This window comes from Macaca mulatta, chromosome 16 (assembly GCF_049350105.2).
Source record: "Macaca mulatta isolate MMU2019108-1 chromosome 16, T2T-MMU8v2.0, whole genome shotgun sequence".
Taxonomy (NCBI): Eukaryota; Metazoa; Chordata; class Mammalia; order Primates; family Cercopithecidae; genus Macaca; species Macaca mulatta.
Genome location: NC_133421.1, coordinates 70,422,094 through 70,443,400, shown reverse-complemented (window position 1 = coordinate 70,443,400; position 21,307 = coordinate 70,422,094). Strand labels below are relative to the sequence as shown.

General features: G+C 38.5%; 1 protein-coding gene across 13 annotated transcripts in view; it reads left to right on the top strand.

Annotated features, from left to right (window-relative positions):
• The window catches only part of NSF (N-ethylmaleimide sensitive factor, vesicle fusing ATPase), a 162,892-nt gene that overhangs the window by 62,477 nt on the left and 79,108 nt on the right, over window positions 1-21,307 (top strand). For all 13 annotated transcript variants that reach the window (XM_077972281.1, XM_077972280.1, XM_077972283.1 and 10 more), the window contains one exon: window positions 17,288-17,487. In XM_077972281.1, coding sequence (XP_077828407.1) covers window positions 17,288-17,487 — 200 coding nt within the window. The remainder of the gene's footprint in view (window positions 1-17,287; window positions 17,488-21,307) is intronic.

Sequence of the window (21,307 nt, the reverse complement as noted above, 5' to 3'; positions counted from 1 at the left end):
TTTTGCTGTATATACGTAGAGCCAAAAAAAAAAAAAAAGAGCGTTTTGTTGTTTTATAACTGGTTTTCTCCCCACTCAGTGAGTTAACAGTTTTTCTTAAATATTCTTCTATAACATTATTTTGTAGAATGATAATGCTGTGGTTTATTTCATCAATCCCCTCTAGTTAGACATGTAAATTGTATTCAGTTTTTTACTGTTATATACTATGTATAACAAGCACCTTAGAAACTAAATATTTCTACACATTCATATTTCTTTAAGATAAATTCCTGGAAGTAGAATTGCTGAATCAAAAAGCATTCACAAGTGTAAACGTTTTTGACATGCACTGCCAAATTTAGACTTCCTTTTTGAAAAGTCAAATGTTAGGGAGATCAAAGCGATCACTAAGCAGGTACTCTGGAAGAGAAATAGAAATATAAAAAATATAATGGTTTCATGAGAAACTAATAGACAAGGTTTCAAGAGACGTGGAGTCTAGTTTTGGATTTGTCATTGAATGACTGTGACTTTTGGGTCTTAGTTTCCTCATTATAAAAATGGGAAGATAGACTAGAAATAGAAACGTGTTCAGAATAGTCACCTTATGAGTGTTGTTTCAGTGAAATATAAAGGTCTGTACATAGGTTCTGCAGGGAAGATGCCATGTATCTGCTTCAAGTTTCAGCTTGATTACCTTTGGAAGATCTGTCACACTTACATCCTCCTAGAAGAAGTAATTGTTTTACTTTTTGGCTTCTCATAGCCCTTTTTAAATGTTGGTTCTGTATAGTTGTATCTTTGATTTTTAATATTGAGCTGTTTGTAACAGAGGTTATCTTACTCATCTCCTGAAAGAACTTGGCTTAGCGTAGTTCTTAGGTATATAATAGAGACTCAGTACATATTTGTGGAAGTTGAGAGTGATACCTGGTTCCAGTATGTAACAGCAGAGCCTAGCCTTCTCCTGTTGAGCATTGTTTGTTCTCACTTTGAAGAGCTCACCACATTTCTTCAGTTTGTTTGTTTTTGTTTTTGTTTTGGCGGGGTGGGGTCTTTCCTATTCAGTAACACAGTGGTTCTCAGTCTTTGGTGTGTATCAGAATTTTTTTTTTTTTTAGAGTTTTGCTCTGTTACCCAGGCTGGAGTGCAGTGGTGCGATCTTGGCTGTCTGCAACCTCTGCCTCCTGGGGTCAAGCAATTCTTGTGCCTCAGCCTCCCGAGTAGTTGGTATTACAGGCACACGCCACCATGCCTAGCTAATTTTTATATTTTTAGTAGAGACAGGGTTTCACCATGTTAGCCAAGCTGGTCTTGAACTCCTGACCTCAAGTGATCCACCCACCTCGGCCTCCCAAAGTGCTGGTATTACAGGCGTGAGCCACTGCGCCCGGCCCAGAATTTTTAATGTTAAAAAAATACAGATTTCCAGGCTGTCTCTCAAGTACACTGAATTTGAGTGTCAGGCACAAAGCCGAGACACAGCACTGTCAATAGCTGAGCTCTCTTGGGGTTTTAGTTTTGTCAGGCAAATTGATATTCAAGTTCCAGGTCTGCCACTTACCAGATGTGTCTTCCCCTTGCCAGGGGAAGGTCACTTTACCACTGTAAGCCTCAGTACCTCTTCCCTAAAAAGAGGGTAAAAATAATACCCTAGTTCATAGTTTTAAAATCGATTACATAAGAGAACATATTAAAACATGTAGTACAGCCCTTCCCATATCTGCAATTCTGGCCTTGATCTGTAACTTCTTGGATCTTATATTCATTTTTTATTTATTTGTTTCTTTTTAATATAACATTTATATTTTTCAACCTTTAGAGGTTAATATGTTCATTATAGAAAACTGAAAAACACAATAGGCAAGTAACTAAAAAATCATCCATAGCAGAAACAATTTATATTCTGATGTATCTTTCCAGTCCTTGTGTGTGTATACATATATACATAGCTGAGTATACCTTTTTACATGGTTACACTTATATATGTGCCATGCTTTCTTGCATATCATGAGTACTTAAGTATCAAAATACTCAGGGCTTTGGGACTCAGACGTTGGTAAATACTCATGATACATTTTCTTATCTTTTGTGGGGACAAAAATATCTTAAAAGACAAAATGGCAACAGATCTCTGGAAATGCATATTGGCAGGTTTATAGTTAAATACTGTGTTCACTTAATGCCCAATATAAAATGAGACACAAAGCAGTCAAGTAAGTATAATGCTTCTTAGACAGTTCAGTATGAGATCTGCACTGTATTAGCAGAAGTGATGTTTCTACTTAATTATTTAACAATTCATGTCATATTCACAAAGTATACCAAGAAAAAAGCATACATATTCAGTGATTATAATCAGATCATAAATATGGACTTATCTATATATATATATCTCTTCCCTTACCTTTCTGCCCCTTCCTTAGCAATCCAGTACGTACTGATGTATACAGCTCATAGGTGGTTTAACATTGCCATTTCCAAGATGCTTTTTTTCTAATGAAATTAATTTACTAATTAGTTAATTTACTAGCTCTACTTTTATGCATTGTCACCTCATAACGTCTAGAAAGTAAGGACTGATAAAACACAAGCACTTTACTAAAAAATCACTTCTAGAACTGTGGCTACACTATGAAACTATCTTTTAGATACGAACATACTTGCAAAGATCCTTCCTTTTGCCTTTCTTCTTCCTTCTCCAGCTCAATGAATAAGTACAGAAATGTGTATAGCTCTACGAGATGGGTTAACAAGTCACTCCCAGACAATGAGCCTTCCTGAAAACTCTAACAAAAGGACATTTATCAAAGAATCATTTTACTGCTTCAACTTTCAGCATACTTTGGGCACCTCTCAGCATTAGGGCCTTGTTTGTCCTTTACATACACAACAATACTAAGTACATGCACTTGCAGAACAACAAGTAGATAATCTGCATTTACCTCAAAACACACTGGCACAGAACTCTTCCCTGTCACTTCCTGTCTCTCCCACCTCCTTTACCACCCAGTGAGCAAACAATATGTAGCTCAAAGAGATAAAGTTTAACAGTTCCATTCTAAAGACAGTCATTCCTGTTAATTGACATAAACTTATTTAAAATATGTTATTTTGTGAAGACTACATGTTTCAAATGTCTACTGTGTAATGCTAGCATTGATTAAATTGTGTGCATATAACAAAGGCTATAATCTGAAAGTATCTTCTAAATATGAACATTATAGCCAAGTACACTTCCCCTTCTCACTTCCTTCTTATCATTATCAGCCCAGTGGACAACATCAGCATTCCAAAAGTTGTTTTTAGAAGATAGTCTTACCTATGAAGTTTTCGGGCATACAAGAAAAGTATGTAAGATGTTTTAGTTCATCATCTCTTCTTTTGTCAAACATTAGCAACCTCTTTATCATCTAGACAACAAGATGTAAAATTAGAACTTGCTTATCCATTGTACAGATAACCCTCAATGGGTTATGTCTCAGCAAACCCATCATAAGTTGAAAATATCCTAAGTTGAGAGTGCATTTTTGACTTAAAATATTTTCAGTTGACTATGGGTTTATCTTGTTGTAACTGATTGTAAATCGAAGAGCATTACCAAATGCATATTGCTTTTATACCATCAGAAAGTAAAATAAATTGTTAAGTCAAACCAGTCTAAGTTGGGGACCATGTGTATACACTGTGTGCACAGTAAAGTAAAATAAAATGCACAAACATGCAGGTGATCTTGCCTAACTACAAACACATGGCATAGAACCCTTTATTCCTTCCTACACTTCCTTTGCCTTCCTCCTCCCTCAGTCCACAAGCACAGATCTGTAAAAGGAGGAGGTCTAATAATCCCATTTCCGAAAGACAGTATTTCGTTAAATTTATTAATTTCTTTTATCCAAGCATTTAGTGGTCATTTTTAGATGACCTTTACCATATATCTTCAGATGCTTTCACCATCCCCCATAAGAATTTTTACTGAAATGAATTCTTGAAATGTTTAAAACTTTGTTACATTCTTTCTTGTTCCACAAGTAGTTATCCCTTCCCAGTTACCTTTCTTTTTTAGGTCTGTGGAGTCATGATTCATCTGTCCCCCTTTTTCTTTGTTTTTCATGCATTTGTCAAATTTATTATTGAATACTCCTAAATTTTTTTCTGCTTTTTAAAAATCATTTGCTTTTTTCTTTTTCATTGCTTTAGTCAGTTACCCTTGCACTACAGCAGTAACCTGTTTATTATTTTCCTTGCCTTTACTCTTCTTCTTTTCCATCCTGGAATATTTATTTAAAAGCTTACTCTACAAAACTACCAGATTCTATCAGAGAAAATCAAAGGAATCACAGAATCTCAGTATTGCAAGGCATCTTAGCCATCTAGCTCACATACCTGTTTTTTATTTGAATCTCTTCTACATTTCTTTTTATTTATTATTATTACTGAGATGGAGTCTCACTCTGTTGCCCAGGCTGGAGTGCAGTGGTGCGATCTTGGCTCACCGCAACCTCTGCCCCCCTGGTTCAAGAGATTCTCCTGCCTCAGCCTCCCAAGTAGCTGGGATTACAGGCATGCGCCACCACGCCCAGCTAATTTTGTATTTTTAATAGAGACGAGGTTTCACCATGTTGCCCAGGCTGGTCTCGAACTCCTGATGTCAGGTGATCCACCCGCCTCGGCCTCCCAAAGTGCTGGGATTACTCATGCCTGGCCCTTTTCTATATTTCTGCTGAGTAACCTCTGCCAGATTCCTTAGGCTAAGCTTAAGTTCATCCAGTGACAGGAATCTCACTCTCTCCTAAGGCTACATTCGTCTTTTGGACAACTATAGGTTTAAGTTTAGTCTTCCTTATGTTAAGGTAAGATGCATTTGCTTTTATCTTCTCCTACAAGCTCTGGTTCTTCCCCTGAAACTACACAGAACGAGCATGATCCTACTTCTTTATGAAAACTCTATAGGTATGAAGAAAGCTATTGTCCAGACCTCCCTGCAGATTCCTCTTTTCTCTAAGCTAATTCTCCTAAGCTTGGTTGGTTTTTTCCAGCCAGTCTTTTTAGCCCTTTACCATCCTATTCATGTTTTCTGTGAACTTTAACATTTGTGTATATTAACGTTAAGCCGTGAAACCTAGAATTTAGTGGAGTACTGCAAATGTGGTCTCTGTTGTAAAATAGATCAGAACTATTTATTCTTTATTTAAAACATTCATCTTTTAATGTAGGCCGAAATTGTGCTAACATTTTTGACATCCACATTCTATCTTAATGCTTATTTAATTTATTAATGAATGAAATTTCAAGTCATCTCTCACAAAACTGTATCTCCCCTAGCTGTACTCAAGTACGGAAAACATCTATTCTTGATAACTTTTATCTTGTTAGAATAGCTCTTTTCTATAGCTACAACTTGTCAGTGTGTCATTATCAGCTTATGATTTAATTGAGGCTATAGAACATATGCACTAAAATAAGCTAAGAACTCTTAGAAAACAATGTAATGTAGTGTCAGTTGTAACTGTGAATGATATTTTTCAAAGTATGTCCTCTGGCCTACGTTAGAGTTACCTAGGGCCCTTGTTAAATATTAAGTTTCACTCCAGACTTAATTAATTCAAATTTCTAGGAGTGATGTCTGGAAATCTGCATTTTAACAAGCTCCATTGGACACTGGTGCATATTAAAGTTTGACAGCTGCTACTCTAAGTACTGAAGGATTGAACCCAAAGATATGATCAGAATTAGGTGGCATTAATAAAGGAGGTGATTTCTGGGGACAGAAGAACATGAACTGTTAAGAATAAGTAGAAATTCCAGGTGTAGGTAAAGAAGAAATAGTCTGCTAGGGAAGATATTTGCTAGGCTGAAGTAGGGGCCCAATAGAACAGCACAGAAAAGGAGTTAAAAGCTATAAGGGACAGAAGGAAAAAAACAAAGAATGGAAAAACTATAAAATTCTGAAACCGGTAAGCATACATGCTGCCAGTTGGCAGCAATGCAGACCTGCTATAGAAGAAGCATGATCTTTGTCATCAAGAATTCATGAAATACCAGGCAACACCCTATGAGGGAGTGTAAAAGGGTGGGGGTGTCAGCAAAGATTAGTTTGGAGCATTGCTACGCACATCTCATCTTTAGTTCTAGGCTATCTAATAAGAAAATCTATATTAAATCTAAGTTGACTGATTTGGATATAGACCAGTCAGATGGTAGACAGCTTGCACAACTGCTTGGTGCTCAGGAAATAGGCTGTTTTCACTATCATAGCAAAACTCAGAGTGCTCTTGGCATTTTGAAGTTGGTGTCAACAGCAAGTCTCTACCAGACAGAACAGTGCCGCGAAAATGGATGGTCAAAGACCTGACTGCCCAGATGGTATCAGGAGTAGTAGTCTTGGTCTTAAGTATTTCCATTTCTTAATGATTTGTTAAGTGCACAGATAAACAAATGTAGATGATAACCTATTTTAGATGTTGATTGACAGTCTTTTTTTTTTTTTTTTTTTTTTTTTGAGACGGAGTCTCGCTCTGTCGCTGAGGCTGGAGTGCAGTGGCCGGATCTCGGCTCACTGCAAGCTCCGCCTTCCAGGTTTACGCCATTCTCCTGCCTCAGCCTCCCGAGTAGCTGGGACTACAGGCACCCGCCACCTCGCCCGGCTAGTTTTTTGTATTTTTTTTAGTAGAGACGGGGTTTCACCGTGTTAGCCAGGATGGTCTCGATCTCCTGACCTCGTGATCCGCCTGTCTCGGCCTCCCAAAGTGCTGGGATTACAGGCTTGAGCCACCACGCCCGGCCGATTGACAGTCTTAAGGCCGGGCATAGTGGCTCACACCTCTAATCCCAGCACTTTGGAGGTCAAGGAGGCTGATCACTTGAGCCCAGGAGTTTGAGACCAGCCTGGGCAACATGGTGAAACCCCATCTCTACAAAAAATACAAACTTAGCTGGGCATGGTGGCGTGCACCTGTGATCCCAGCTACTCGGGAGGCTGAGGCGGCAGAATGGCTTGAGCCTGGGAAGTGGAGATTGCAGCGAGCCGAGATAGTGCCACTGTCCTCCAGAGCCTGGGCAACAGAGTGAGACCCTGTCTCAAAAAAAAAAAAAAAAGGTTTTTGAAGCAAACAAAAGGCCCTCCTATATAATGAGTTGATGAAAGTCATGCTCTTAGATTAAATAATCGTATTGTACTACTGAAATGGTAAGTCAAGTAGAACTAAGAAAATACTCATGACTCTAGTTCCAATTTACAATTTTCAACAGAACCATAAGAGAAGTGGAAATTATGGAAACTTAAATGATCAAATATTAATTTGTGGGCAGGCACAGTGGTTCACGCCTGTAATCCCAGCACTTTGGGAGGCTGAGACGGGTGGATCATCTGAGGTCAGGAGTTCAAGACTAGTCTGGCCAACATGGTGAAACCCCATCTCTACTAAAAATACAAAAATTAGCTGGGCGTGGTGGCACGCACCTGTAATCCCAGCTACTCAGGAGGCTCAGGCAGGAGAATTGCTAGAACCTGGGAGATAGAGGTTTCAGTGAGCCGAGATTACGCCATTGCACTCCAGCCTGAGCAAGACTCTATCTCAAAATGATAATAATAATAATAATTGTGATTATATTTAAAAGATCAAATATTAATTTGTGATTATATTTTCTACAAGGGCATGCACTATTTAAAATTGAGCACTCAAATCTGGTTTGCACAACTGCACAGAGAAGCTTGTAAGACTATCGAATATGTCCTGACTTGCCACTAGTCTTTTTTTTTTTTTTTTTAAATTTATTTATTATTATTATACTTTAAGTTGTAGGGTACATGTGCATAACGTGCAGGTTTGTTACATATGTATACTTGTGCCATGTTGGTGTGCTGCACCCATCAACTCGTCATTTACATCAGTTATAACTCCCAATGCAATCCCTCCCCCCTCCCCATGATAGGCCCCGGTGTGTGATGTTCCCCTTCCTGAGTCCAAGTGATCTCATTGTTCAGTTCCCACCTATGAGTGAGAACATGCGGTGTTTGGTTTTCTGTTCTTGTGATAGTTTGCTAAGAATGATGGTTTCCAGCTGCATCCATGTCCCTACAAAGGACACAAACTCATCCTTTTTTATGGCTGCATAGTATTCCATGGTGTATATGTGCCACATTTTCTTAATCCAATCTGTCACTGATGGACATTTGGGTTGGCCACTAGTCTTTTGATAGCCTCCCTCTTTGGCAAACATGGCTAATCTGTCTGCATTTGTACTGGAAGCCACTTGGGATTCCTCTTTAAACATCAGTCATTGTTCAAAACCCACTTCACACTTCTTTCTCTCTTTATAGATCATGTTGCCCCCAAAATGAACTAAACACTCTTAATGCTAATTTGACAGAGACCACTTCTAATTTATTATCATCCTGCTTACTCTTGTATAAAATTAGTGTTTGCTATAGTTTTTTCTCCCTTTGAATACCTCAAAGCTGACTTAACAGTTTTTCCTCAACGCAGCTTACCTCTGATAACATCCAGAAAAAATGAAGAAAATGTACTGCTTTGTAAAATAGAAGAGCTTAACAAGTACAAATTTGTCACTTTTTTCAGATGTTTCGAAAGACTGTAAACAGTAAACATTGCTGTTTATTTCTCGTGTTTCAGAAGTAAGGCTATGTATTTTTATTGAGCTTTTACAATTTATGTATAAGATATAAGTATTTTTATGAATCATTTTCATCAGTGGGGCTAGATATACCTATCATAGTGGATACAGCCCTATTCTGACTTTTAGATCAGAAATCACTTTCAGCTATTTGTAGCACACAACTTAAAGCCTACTGAAGTTCTCCCCACCAAAATTTGTACTATTATAATCACTGGATGTCAACACCTGTGGCTCAAACAGTATCCAAATTTTGTATATTGTTGGAGGATTGCTGATTTAACTGAGAGTTGTAGCTAGAAATAAGGTAAGAAAGAATATATGGGTAATACTAATCCACCTCAAACTAAGAGGCAAAGGATGGAGGATGGGCTATGTTAATCTAGCATTGCCAAAACACTTTTGGATGAAGTACCCAGAAATAGCCCCAGTTCCTTTCACTAAAATCAGCTCATCCCAGGTGAATGCCCACAGAACAGGGTGTGTGCTCCCCAAGAAAGGGCAGCGACCGCTTTCCAATGTCTGGCAGTTAGGGACGATGAGAGTAGTTGCAATTGGGGAGATAAAGGGGAACTTTGGAAAATAAATATACTTATCATGATAGAGGAGGCGGGAGAAAAGGTCAAGGGCTGTACACATGTGGAACTGATAATCATGGTAGTTTGGCTTCTATGGATGGGTACATGTTGACCCTTAAGTGAGCTTAGAAAGCTTGAGAAATCAGTGTGAATGAACTGTTTGAGGCATAAGAAAGGAAGGCAGGATTTAAAAACTTTTTTTTAATTTTGTGCAAATTTATGGGATACATGAGAATTTTTTACATGTATATAATATGTAGTGATCAAGTCATGGTATTCAAGGGACCTGTCACCCAAGTACAATATATTCTTATTAAATATAGTTATCCTACCCTGCTATCAAACATTGAATTTATTCCTCCTATCTTACTGTACGTTTGTACCTTTAGCCTACTTCTCCTTAGCCTCCCCTCCTTCCCAGTCACCCTCCCCAGTCTCTGTTGTCTACTTTGCCACTCTCTACCTCCATGTGTTCAAATTTTTTACCTCCTACATATAAGTGAGAACATCTGATTTTTGTATTTTTGTGTCTGGCTTATTTCATGTAAGATAATGACCTCCACTTCCATCCATGTAGCTGCAAATAACATGATTTCATTGTTTTTATGGATGAATCATATTCCATTGTGTAGAAGCAGGCGAGATTGACTCTGATAGTCGTCTAGCTAGAAGAGAGGCTATAGCTACAAATAATCTTGACTTACCAAAACACTAGTAATGTTTGTGAAACTGCTATAGTCCAACTCATTTACTACTATGTTAATTTGGAGCTTGAAGTTCATCAATGGAATGGGTACTATAATTTGCAAAGTTCAAGTGACAATTATGGTAGATAAAGTTTTAAGGAGCAGATGGTCACAATTTTCAGTCACAGAAGTAAATTGGTAAGTAAAATAGTCATTTATTTGGAAGTTTTTTGGTTACCTAATTGTGATCTAATTGTCACCAGTTGGGAGTCTAATTCCATTTCATCACTCATCTGTAGCAAGGTGAGAGAAATAAGCTATTATTAATTAATAGCCAATATTTATGAGCTCTTACTATCCACCATAACATATGCTAAGTGCTTTATGTGCATGATAATTATAATAACTTTCTGAGGTAGTTACTATTATTATTTCCAGCTAGTTAGTGGAAGAACCAGGATTTGAATCCAGGCAAACTGACTGCAGAGCCCTCACTTTTAACACTACGCATAAAACTGAGTTTATTTAACACAAAACACTGTCCTTTAGTCTGAGATTGTGTCTGTTCTGCCTTTCAGTATTAAAATGTACTTTTTATATTAAATGGTGGTGATAGACGATGTCAGGTTTGATTTTCTTTTTCTTTTTTTTAAGAAATCTTTACCTTGCAAAACTAAAACTAAAACAACCCAATGACAGCACTGCTCTCCAGTTTAAAAAAAAAAAAAAAAAGTTCTTTTGCTATTTGTGAAATCTAAGTTTGAGAACCACTGACTAGAAAAGTGGGACTCTTAGCAAATTTTAAAGCTCTTTAGAGACTTTTCACCTGATTTATTTTCTGATTTCAACCTCCTTGTTTTCATTAACTTTTCCCTTAAGTCCACCTCAGCCACTCACTCTTCGGTTATACACAAGACTTTGTTTGCATTTCCTAGCATTTCTCCTGTTCCCAACTCCAGCAACTTGGACCCCACTGGAACCTCCAGTATAATTTACTCTATCACTTCCCAATCTTTTTGTCCTCTCTTTCCTCTTTCCCCAGTTTAACCTCCATGGTCTATCACATATATCCTCTTTGCATACACCCTTAGCAGCCTTGCTCCTTGTCTTCTGTATGGGTCAAAGTCCCAAGTGTTTCTCACCTACCTGCCTACTCTATGCCAGTACTCTCGCTGTTAAGCATGACTTTAGAAAAACACCAAACCATGGTGTCTGATCTCATTTTAAATTTATGAACCAAATCTCAAGTGAACCCTCAGTATTTCTTGGAACAGGTATTCCTGGTATTCCGTCTATATTTCCCTAGTTCAATCCATTTATTCTCCTATTCTCTGAGATGACTAGTTCTTCTTCTCTATTCAGCTCAACCCCCAAGCACCACTTCTTCCATCCTTATCAGCAGCTGATGACCTGGAATCTTTATTTCATGGAGAAAATAGAGGCAAACAGAAGAGAACTTCTTCATCTTCCTCATCTTCCCACCACAAGATGTATCATTGGTTGAATGAGAGAAAGACTATGATGTCCTAGAACTTCAGTTACTCCTATATTCAATATAATTAGCAACTTAAATTACAAAACCATATATATAAATCGATTTTTGGCCATTTGAGATTATGCTCTTTACTACCACCTTCTTTTCTCTTATTATAACCAAGAGTTGTTACTACGTTTGTGCCTCATCCAAATAAAAAGTAGGTATTTTTTAGAAAATGATTAACAGGAGCAATTAGTAAAACAAGCAGTAAAATACCCGGATACAGGAAATTGAGCCAGGCTTGCTGGCATGCGCTTGTCCCAGCTACCCAGGAGGCTGAGTTGGAAGCCCGGGAGTTCTAGGTTATAGTGAGCTGTGTCACACCACTGAACTCCAGCTTCAGTGACAGAGCGAAACCCTGTCTCTAAAAAAGTACTTGGACATAGGATATTAAGAGAAGAAATGCTTTGGAACTGTGTTTGCTTATACCCTTAGCCCACCTTAGTTCTTACTTAAGTTATAGACGAAGAAGAAAAGATGGGAATCACTTAGAAATGAGATTAAGGCCTCAAACTTTGTGGAAAAGGGAGGAAAAAAATGTTGAAAACAGTCATGTGATAGTTTTTACCTTATACTTTTGCTGGGAAAATTAGATAATAGAGTTGAGCTATAAACATGTTGACTGCACATTACATTCATTTAATCCTTTTATTTACCTCATATTGCTAACCTTTAAAATTCAGATTTGAAAAAAAGAGATTGGTGAAACCAAAAGGTCAACATTTATGTGCCAGCTTAGATGAAATTGTATTTATAGAACTGAGTAAGAATCTATACCCTACCTAATACTGTGAATTGCTTATGTAAATACAATAAAGGATGGTCCCTTGATGACCTGAATCTCATATGCTGAGTTCACTTATGTAACAGCATTCGTCTGCTCAGACACATTTTCCCAACTTCCCATGTACTTTCCAAACCTTTACCATGTTTCCCAGTATCCTCTCTTCATCCCTCATTTTGTTGATGATCTAGGTCCTGCTTCACATAGTCAACAGAACCCAACAGAAATAACCTCAGCTTTCTTCTTCCTCTTCCCTTTATTTAACTGTTCTCAGAAGGAGAGGTGTCTTTACAAGCTCCCCGTCTCCATTCCTCCCCTGTTGCCAAAGTTCCTGAAAGTGTGGTCTCCATACCTGCTTACACTACTTAGTTTTCTTCTGAGTGAAAGGAAGGGACCTCAACCCTAAATGCTCTGACCCTGATTGAAGACCCTGTGGCCTGGATCGGCATGTATTTCCTGAATTCTAAACCTAGTGGTCTCTTTCCAGGCCTCATCCTCTATCGCTGCAGCATTTATCTCTGTTGTCACATTCTTCTGCTTAAAACTTTTCACAGCTTTTCATGTACCCAGGGCAGGCATTCAAAAATATTGAAGCAGTAGTTTTGATGTCTTTTCTGAGCTTTCACCAGGATTTTTAATGGGCGTTACTGCCTAAATCTCAAATGCCTTATAGCCAAAACCAAGTAATGATTTCCTGTGCTCTCCAAACTGATTCCTCTTCCTCTTGCTATTTCTTGGTATCGCTGAGGTTACCATCATTTTATCCATGTACCCATGCTAGATGCCTTAACGTCATCCTTGACTCCTCTTCATTCTCTGGTTTCCATTCGGTGTGTAAGCTTTGATGAGTATTTCCCGCATCTTCTTTTCTTTTCCTACTATTTCCTGTGACTCTTGCCTCTTTCTGTTTATTGTCTTTTGTCTGGATTATTTCAGTAATACGTTCAGGAGTTTCTAATTTGGATTCCATGGATGGACCTCAAAGGATTAAAGAACACTCTCAAATTTGTATGCAAATTTTTTGTACATATGCATTTTCCTGGGGAGATCCATTAGTCTGTTCTATGGGAAAGAGAGGAATAGAATGAAAGACAATGACAATTTAAATCAGGTCCACTGATTTCTCTTTCTATACCTGCCCTTTGCTATTTAGGTCACTAACCTAGGGCACTTATCTCTGAGTAGTGAGATGGCATGTAAGACATTGAGAATAAAGCAGCAGCATTAGTCAGTCCAGCTGGGTAGTCAGTTCAGCAGCCAGAGATCAGAGGCTCCTCAATATCAGATCCAGGCTTTAATATCCCAGAGAAGCTCAGAAGAAAGCTGGGGTGTCAGCAGGAGCAGAGGGTGTCCTCCTGAGGCCCCTGGACCCATTTGTTCCTGTGCTTCCAAAGGACTTAGAGGGGTATGAAAACTTAACTGGCAAGAATCCAAAGTCAGCTAGTGAGTTGGAGTCCCCAGAAAAAAGTTCAGAACATTCCCCCAGCTAGCCCTCCTCTCCTTTGCCTGTTTGGTCTCTAGTTCTTTCTCCACTCTACCAACAGAGTTAGCTTTTAAACACATACCTCCTGGTGCGCCTTCCATGGTTATCACTTACACCTGAGGGTGATTACATAAATCACCCAAAAATGTGGGGTTTTAACCACCTATGAAACAGGTTAAAAACTCATGGTCATGGTTTCAAGGCCTGCCAGTTAGGACTCTGCCAGCCTCGTCTTCAGCCACTGCCCGCTCCTCCCCTCCAAGGCTCTGGCTACAGCAGGTTACTACTGGCTGTTTCGAGAGAACAGCGTCTGTGTCCGTACCCCTATGCCTTTGATCATGCTGGTCTCTCTCTTTGGGGTGGCATTTCCTCTCCATTGCCTGTGAACCTCCTACTCATTCTTCCAGGCCCACATTAGATGTTAGCTCTTCCCCTGAGTCCATTCTTAATTTTCTGCCATCACTCTGGCAGAATCAGTATCTCTTGGCTAGAGTCCAAAAACATTTCATACATATCTCTGATAATGTCATATTATATTGTAGATAGCCTATTTTTATTTCTGTCTTTCCTACTAAGCCAGGAATGCCCTACAGGTAGGGACTGTCTTTTGCATGTTTGTATCCCTAACACCTACCTTTGCATCTAGTCTAAACATGAGCTTAGTACCCTTTTGTTGAATGGAATTAGTTATAAAGAGTTTTTATGACTCATTTAAAATTAGAGACCAATGCTTATTTAATAAGTCAGAATAGTCTGTAATAATAATAGTAATAATAAAGTCCCATTTCCACCGCTTATTCAAGTAACAGCTTCCTTTGTGGAAGTAGATTTTGAAAGACTTTACATGTCAGTGTATATTTTTGATGTGCTTATTTGAGATCCTAAAAGAATTATAGTTCTAATGCAGACTAGAGCTTCTATGACATTCCTGTTGATGTTATATTAAATATATTCTATCATTTCACATATCTATATTATATATTTAATAAGTTGCATGGATATGCATTCTGTCTCTTTTTCTTTTAACCTTCATGGTATATTTTGTGAATTATTTTATAATATCTGAGTAAATTTAGTTCAAAACACATTAATTTGAGCATTTTCCTTGTACAGAAGCATAGTTGCAAAGTTAAGATTCTTGTCTTTATGTTATTTTGTTTTGTTAAATTTGCAAAGTCTCAGTCATTGCAAATGTGTTTTTTTTTAGGTATTTAAATTAGCTCAGCTCTGAAAGTAAGCACAGTCCATAAATTAAGAGCTTCAAATAATTTTTAAAAATCATCTTCTGTCCTTCATATTCTTTCAGTTTTGTAGGAAAAGAATCATCAGTTTACTTATTCAACCTTTCCTGAAGTCCATAGTAGGTGCTGGGCATTATGCTGGGTGAATGAAATCGTACTTGGACTTGAATAGTTTACAGTCTTGATAGCGAATGAGCCATGTAAACAGAGAATTGCAATATAAAAACTTGGAGGAGAGGAAGGAAGACTACTTTGAGAACCGAGATTAGGTTGAGAATGGATGAGTCTGCTGATCAATTTATAGATAAAGAAGCAGAGAGGTGAAGTGTTTTTTTTCTTTTTTTTATATGTGAAGTAGGAACCTAGGGTATCTCTAAGAATTCATAGCAGGGGGTAGCTCTTGAGAAGAACGTGAAGATCTGGATAATTAATAAGGAGAATTAGAGATGAGCTAACAAAGACAAGTAAAGAGTGGCATGCACAACTGAGAAAGCAGTGAGCATAGGACTGAAACTGGATAGCATGAAATTCTGGAGATAACTGTCAGTAGCACAGAGGTGTAATTTTCTCCAGCTGTGCTCTGTGGCCAACGTGTAGTGCAATAAAACCATATTGTATTCAGGGACTGTGGGGTGGTTATAACATAAATTTACAAAGGCCAAATAGTTAAAAGTCCTTCAAAGAAAGCATAGCTTACTAGGGAAGGCAGTATGGTTAAGAGGAAGTTTATAAACTTGGAGAAAATGTAGACGTCAAGAAGTTGGAGATCAGAAGGCTAGTGCTTTGTAGGTACTCAGAAAATCTTCATTTTCTCCTTTCTGGATGTCCTCTCTCTATGCATGTTTCACCACCACCACCTGCCTCAGCTATGGTTTATACATATGAATAGTTTCAAATCATAATGGTAACAGTTGGCTCAGAGGGCAAGATTAGGAGCCAGACTTCTACGTCCTCATCCAGTGTGTCCCTGTAACTTAGATACTGGTAGTGCTTGGTGGTATTGGCCTCTAGGAGAAGCTCAAGACTTCTCCTGTTATCTCCCTACCACTCATACTTGAAGGGTGAGTCAAAGGCCAAAAGCATTTTATTGGGCAGTGATTCTTAGGGAAGGGATTTACTCTGTGGTGCGAAGGGTTAAGACTGTAAGCCATCAAGTGTTTCCCCTCCCTCTCCATGCTCAACCAAAGGCACAGATCTTATTACTTTCAAGGATTTAAAAAGGAGTCTTTTCTCGGCATAAAGAAAGAAGTAAAGACCAATTCTGACAGCCCAAAGGGTCTTCCTCCTCAGAATCTAAAATTTCTAATAGAGTTGTTTGCATCTTGTGATTTTATGTGAGTCATCAAATGTATTGTGCTTTTTTTCTTAAAGATATACTTTTTAATGCTTCTATTTCAAATAAGGACAAACCATTTTCCATAGAGACACACTATATTGCATTTTCAGAAATTTCCCTTTTTACCCATACTTAGGAGGTGACACTGAAATCTAATAATTTATTATTTAACAGAGTGCTTTTTTGGGTATAGTATAAAGATATATAATTTTAATAACTTTTGGGGTACAAGTGGTTTTTGGTTACATGGATGAATTATATAGTAGTGAAGTCTGGTATTTTAGTGCATCTCATTGTCCAAGTAGTGTACATTGTACCCAATATTAGGTTTTTATTCCTCACTCCCCTCTCACTTTCCCCACTTCTGAGTCTCCAAAGTCCATTACTCTGTATGCCTTTGTGTACCCATAATTTAGCTCCCTCTTATAAGTGAAAACGTACGGTATTTGATTTTCCATTCTTGAGTTACTTCGCTTAGAAAAATGGCCTCTAGCTCCATCCATGTTGTAGCAAAAGATATTATTTTGTTCTTTTTAATGGCTGAATAGTATTCCATGGTGTGTGTGTGTGTGTGTGTGTACACATATATGATATATAATAATAAATTATATATAATTTATCATTATACATAAAACGAGGCAGATGTTTTATTTTTGTAGGGACAGGGTCAACAATGTGTTTCCCAGGCTGGTTTCATGCTTCTGGGCTCAAGTGAGCCACCATACCCAGCCAAAAATAAGTAATATTTTCAGAGTAAGAAGTATTTGTCCAAAATGGTAGCATGAATGTGCTCTCCCAGAGACCTTTAACTGGCAGCATTGCCCCTCAAGCATTCGCAGTTGGGGGAATTGTTGCTGGATTTTTGGTTGTATATTCTTGTTCATGGCTTATGGACATTAACATATGTAAATGGCATCACTGTGTTTTTCCTAAAGTGCATATGAAGCAGGAAGAAAACTTTGCTTTAGAGTCTTACTTGGATTCTAGTTAGCTGATATAAGACTGTTTTCTTTTCCTTTTCAGGTTGTAAACATGTTAAAGGCATCCTGTTATATGGACCCCCAGGTTGTGGTAAGACTCTCTTGGCTCGACAGATTGGCAAGATGTTGAATGCAAGAGAGCCCAAAGTGGTCAATGGGCCAGAAATCCTTAACAAATATGTGGGAGAATCAGAGGCTAACATTCGCAAACTTTTTGCTGATGCTGAAGAGGAGCAAAGGAGGGTAATGTGAACATCGTCGCTATATGATGAATGAGACCCAGAGTTATGGAGGCAAACTTGTTACTTTGATTTATATTTTGAAGCAACTTACAGATAAATTTACCTAGTACCTAGGTTATATATGGCACTGCACCAGGGACTGTGGGAGATTTACATGATGAGCAGATGTTGTTACCCACATATTCCTATAAACAAAGGTAGGTGATTGTGTAAGCCAGAGGTTTTGCAAAAACAGGTCATGAATATATTTTCAGGTGACGCTTGTATTCCATATTGCTTCCAGAGACTTGTGCTCATTTATCCTTTGGAAGAAAAGAGGAAATTAAATCCATAAATAGACTTACGGAATCGTATTGTGTAAGGTTCGCATGCAGAAAGCTATCTTACTTAATGCTGAATCTTGCTCAGTTATGGAGTGACAGGATTGAGTTGTCAGAGCTCAGAGGAAAGCTTGATTTGAGTCTCAGAAATGAAATTATTTAAAAATTAAACTAGAGTTTACTAATTCTGTTAGTTTTACATGTTAACTTGACTAGGACATAAAGTGCCTAAATATTTGGTAAAACATTTTGGTTGTGTCTGTGAGGATGTTTCTGGATGAAATTAGCATTTGAGTTGATAGACTAAATAAAGCAGATTGCCCTCCCTAATGTGGGCAGGCCCCATTCAATCAGTTTAAGGCCTGAACAGAACAAAAATGCTTACTTTCCTGCAAGTAAGAGGGAATTTCGACTTGCCTGGTTGCCCTGAGTTGGGACATTGGTTTGGATGCAAACTGAACCATCAGCTCTTGCTGGCTTGGAGGCCTTTGGACTGAAACTAAATAATGCGTGTTAGTTCTTCTGGGTCTCCAGATTGCTGACTCCAGATCTTGGGACTTGTCAGCCTCTGAAATTGTAGATTTTTCCCAGGGAATTGGCTAAAACGATTATGTAGGCTGACATGTATATGTGGGTGTGTATGCATACATACATATTCATAGAGATTTATCATAAGGAATGCACACACTCGCACGAACATTCTATTGGTTCTGTTTGTCTGTTCTGATTAATATCCTAATACTAACATATTTTTTTAATTGACAGAAAGTTTAAGAACAATGCCATGAGCGTTCTGGTTCTAGTACTACAGTAGACTAGGTAACCAGAAAACCTTCCTTCTATAAACACCTTCAAATGCTAGGTATACCCTGTACCCCTTAAATATGTACAATTATGTGCCAATTAAACACAAAATAAAACTTTAAAAAGTTCTGGGTAAAATATAAGTAAAATTATTTTAAATGCATAATTGAACTCTTCAGAAAGAAAACTGAATCTCCAGGAAATTAGAGTCGTAAGATATGGGCTGTAGCTTTTGGTTTCATAATGTATGGGTTTGGGTTTTAGTACCCACTAGGGAACAGAAAGTGAGTTCTTGAATCTATTTACAGTGTGGACTAGGAACTGGTACCTTCAAACAGGTTGTGTCTCTATGAAAAGCATGGACTAGAAAATATCTGCCACCACCAAAGGGAAATTAACAAAAAATATTTAACTGCTTGGGTTCTGGAATGGAAGCTGGGAAATCTCCTACGGGAATACTTTTTTTTTTTTTTTTTTTTGAGGTGGAGTTTTGCTCTTGTTGCCCAGGCTGGAGTGCAATGGCGTGACCTTGACTCACCACAACCTCCGCCTCCCAAGTTCAAACAATTCTCCTGCCTCAGCCTCCCGAGTAGCTGGGATTATAGGCATGTGCCACCATGCCCGGCTAATTTTGCATTTTTAGAAGAGATGGGGTTTCTCCATGTTGGTCAGGCTGGTCTCGAATTCCCAACCTCAGGTGATCTGCCCGCCTTGGCCTCCCAAAGTGCTGAGATTACAGGTGTGAGCCACCGTGCCTGGCCTCCCATGGGAATTGTAAACCATGGCTCCTTGTTCGTGCTGGTTTAGAATTTGAATAAATATATGCTACCTATGTGGCCTGAAACCCCAAGCTGAGAAATTAGTTTAAAAAGTTATTTGGGGCCGGGCGCGGTGGCTCAAGCCTGTAATCCCAGCACTCTGGGAGGCCGAGGCGGGCGGATCACGAGGTCAGGAGATCGAGACCATCCTGGCTAACACGGTGAAACCCCGTCTCTACTAAAAAAAAATACAAAAAACTAGCCGGGCGAGGTGGCAGGCGCCTGTAGTCCCAGCTATTCGGGAGGCTGAGGCAGGAGAATGGCGTAAACCCGGGAGGCGGAGCTTGCAGTGAGCTGAGATCCGGCCACTGCACTCCAGCCTGGGCGACAGAGTGAGACTCCGTCTCAAAAAAAAAAAAAAAAGTTATTCGGGTGCTGTGGCTCATGCCTGTAGTACCAGCTACTTGGAAGACTGAGATGGAAGGGTCACTAGAACCCAGGAGTTCTAGGCTGCAGTGAGCTATCATTGTGCCATTGCACTCTATCCTGGGTGACAGTGCAAGACCCTATGTTAAGGAAAAAAAAAAAAAAAATTAGTCCTGGCCTAGTGATAGCATAAGTTGTCAGATATAAGCAAACCCCAAGGGGTACTCCAACAACCTAGGCTGAAAGGAATAGAAAAAGTAGTCATCAAAATTTAAAACTCAGCAACCAAATTTAACATAAGACAACAAATTTCAGCTGAAGAGAGAAGTGGTAAACAGAAGAATAAACCTAAAGAAATCACCCGGAATGTAGCACAGAGAGATAAAGGGATGGAAGAGATGAAAGTTGAGATGACAGAGTTAAAACGAGAAGTCCAGATAGAATAGTGTAGAGGCATTATTCAAAAAGAGAATGACTGCAAATGTTCTAAAATTAATAAAAGACACAAGTACTCAGATTCAGGTAGCACCATGAGTCCATATGGGATAAATGAAAATTAACTTATTTCTAGACTTGTTATAGGAGAATGTCAAAGACAAATAGTAACAAAAGAAAGACATGGAGATGATTTACAAAGGGGTGTCCATTATGCTGATAGCAAACTTTTCCATGACAGAGAGAACAAAAAACAGTAGAATTATATCTTCAGAAAGCTAAGTGAAAATAACTGTCTACTTAAAAGTTAATACCCAGCTTAATTCTCATTCAGGAATGAGGGTGAAATAAAGACTTTTTTCTTCAGGCAAAGGATAATAGAATTAACTAGTTGCAGAAGCTTGTTGGAAGATTATGAAGTAGGATATACTGAGACTGAAGGAAGTTGAACCCATAAGGAAACAGTAGATCCAAGAAACAATGATGAGCAATAAAATTGGTGAAAATATAGATAAAGTCTGGGAGTTCTACTTCTAGTAGTGGCAAATTAGGTCATTTGAATCATGCTTTCCACTGAAGACTACCAGAAAAGCTCAACACAATATTTAAACATGTTTTGCTTGAAGGTATCAAAGAAGAAAAATGGAGGCCTAGAACAAAGGTCCTCCTGGTGTGCTGGGTCACTATTCCTCTCGAGGTATTAGCCAGTTCTGCATGAAGCTGCTAAAACCTAAGCAGCCCTTTTGACATGCTAGTGGGAGTAATGGGGGCAGAGATTAGAGCCCATGGCCCCTGAGGGAGGGGACATCTGATGAACATAACTCATTTTGAGTCAGGACCCTGAAGGGCTACACCATAGGAGCAAGGGTTAACCAGGAATAGACATACTATCACCAAGGCTGAAGATCAGCTTTGAATCATGTCAGTCCCTAAAATTAGATTGAGGGTTCCTAAACTGTTAGTGCCCCTAGGCATCTGGCAGAATTGTAAATCCTTCCTGGAGGAAAGTAGTATCATGTAAGGTCACAAATTATTTCTAGTTTGCAAATGCAATGTCTGACTTATAATCAAAAGCAAC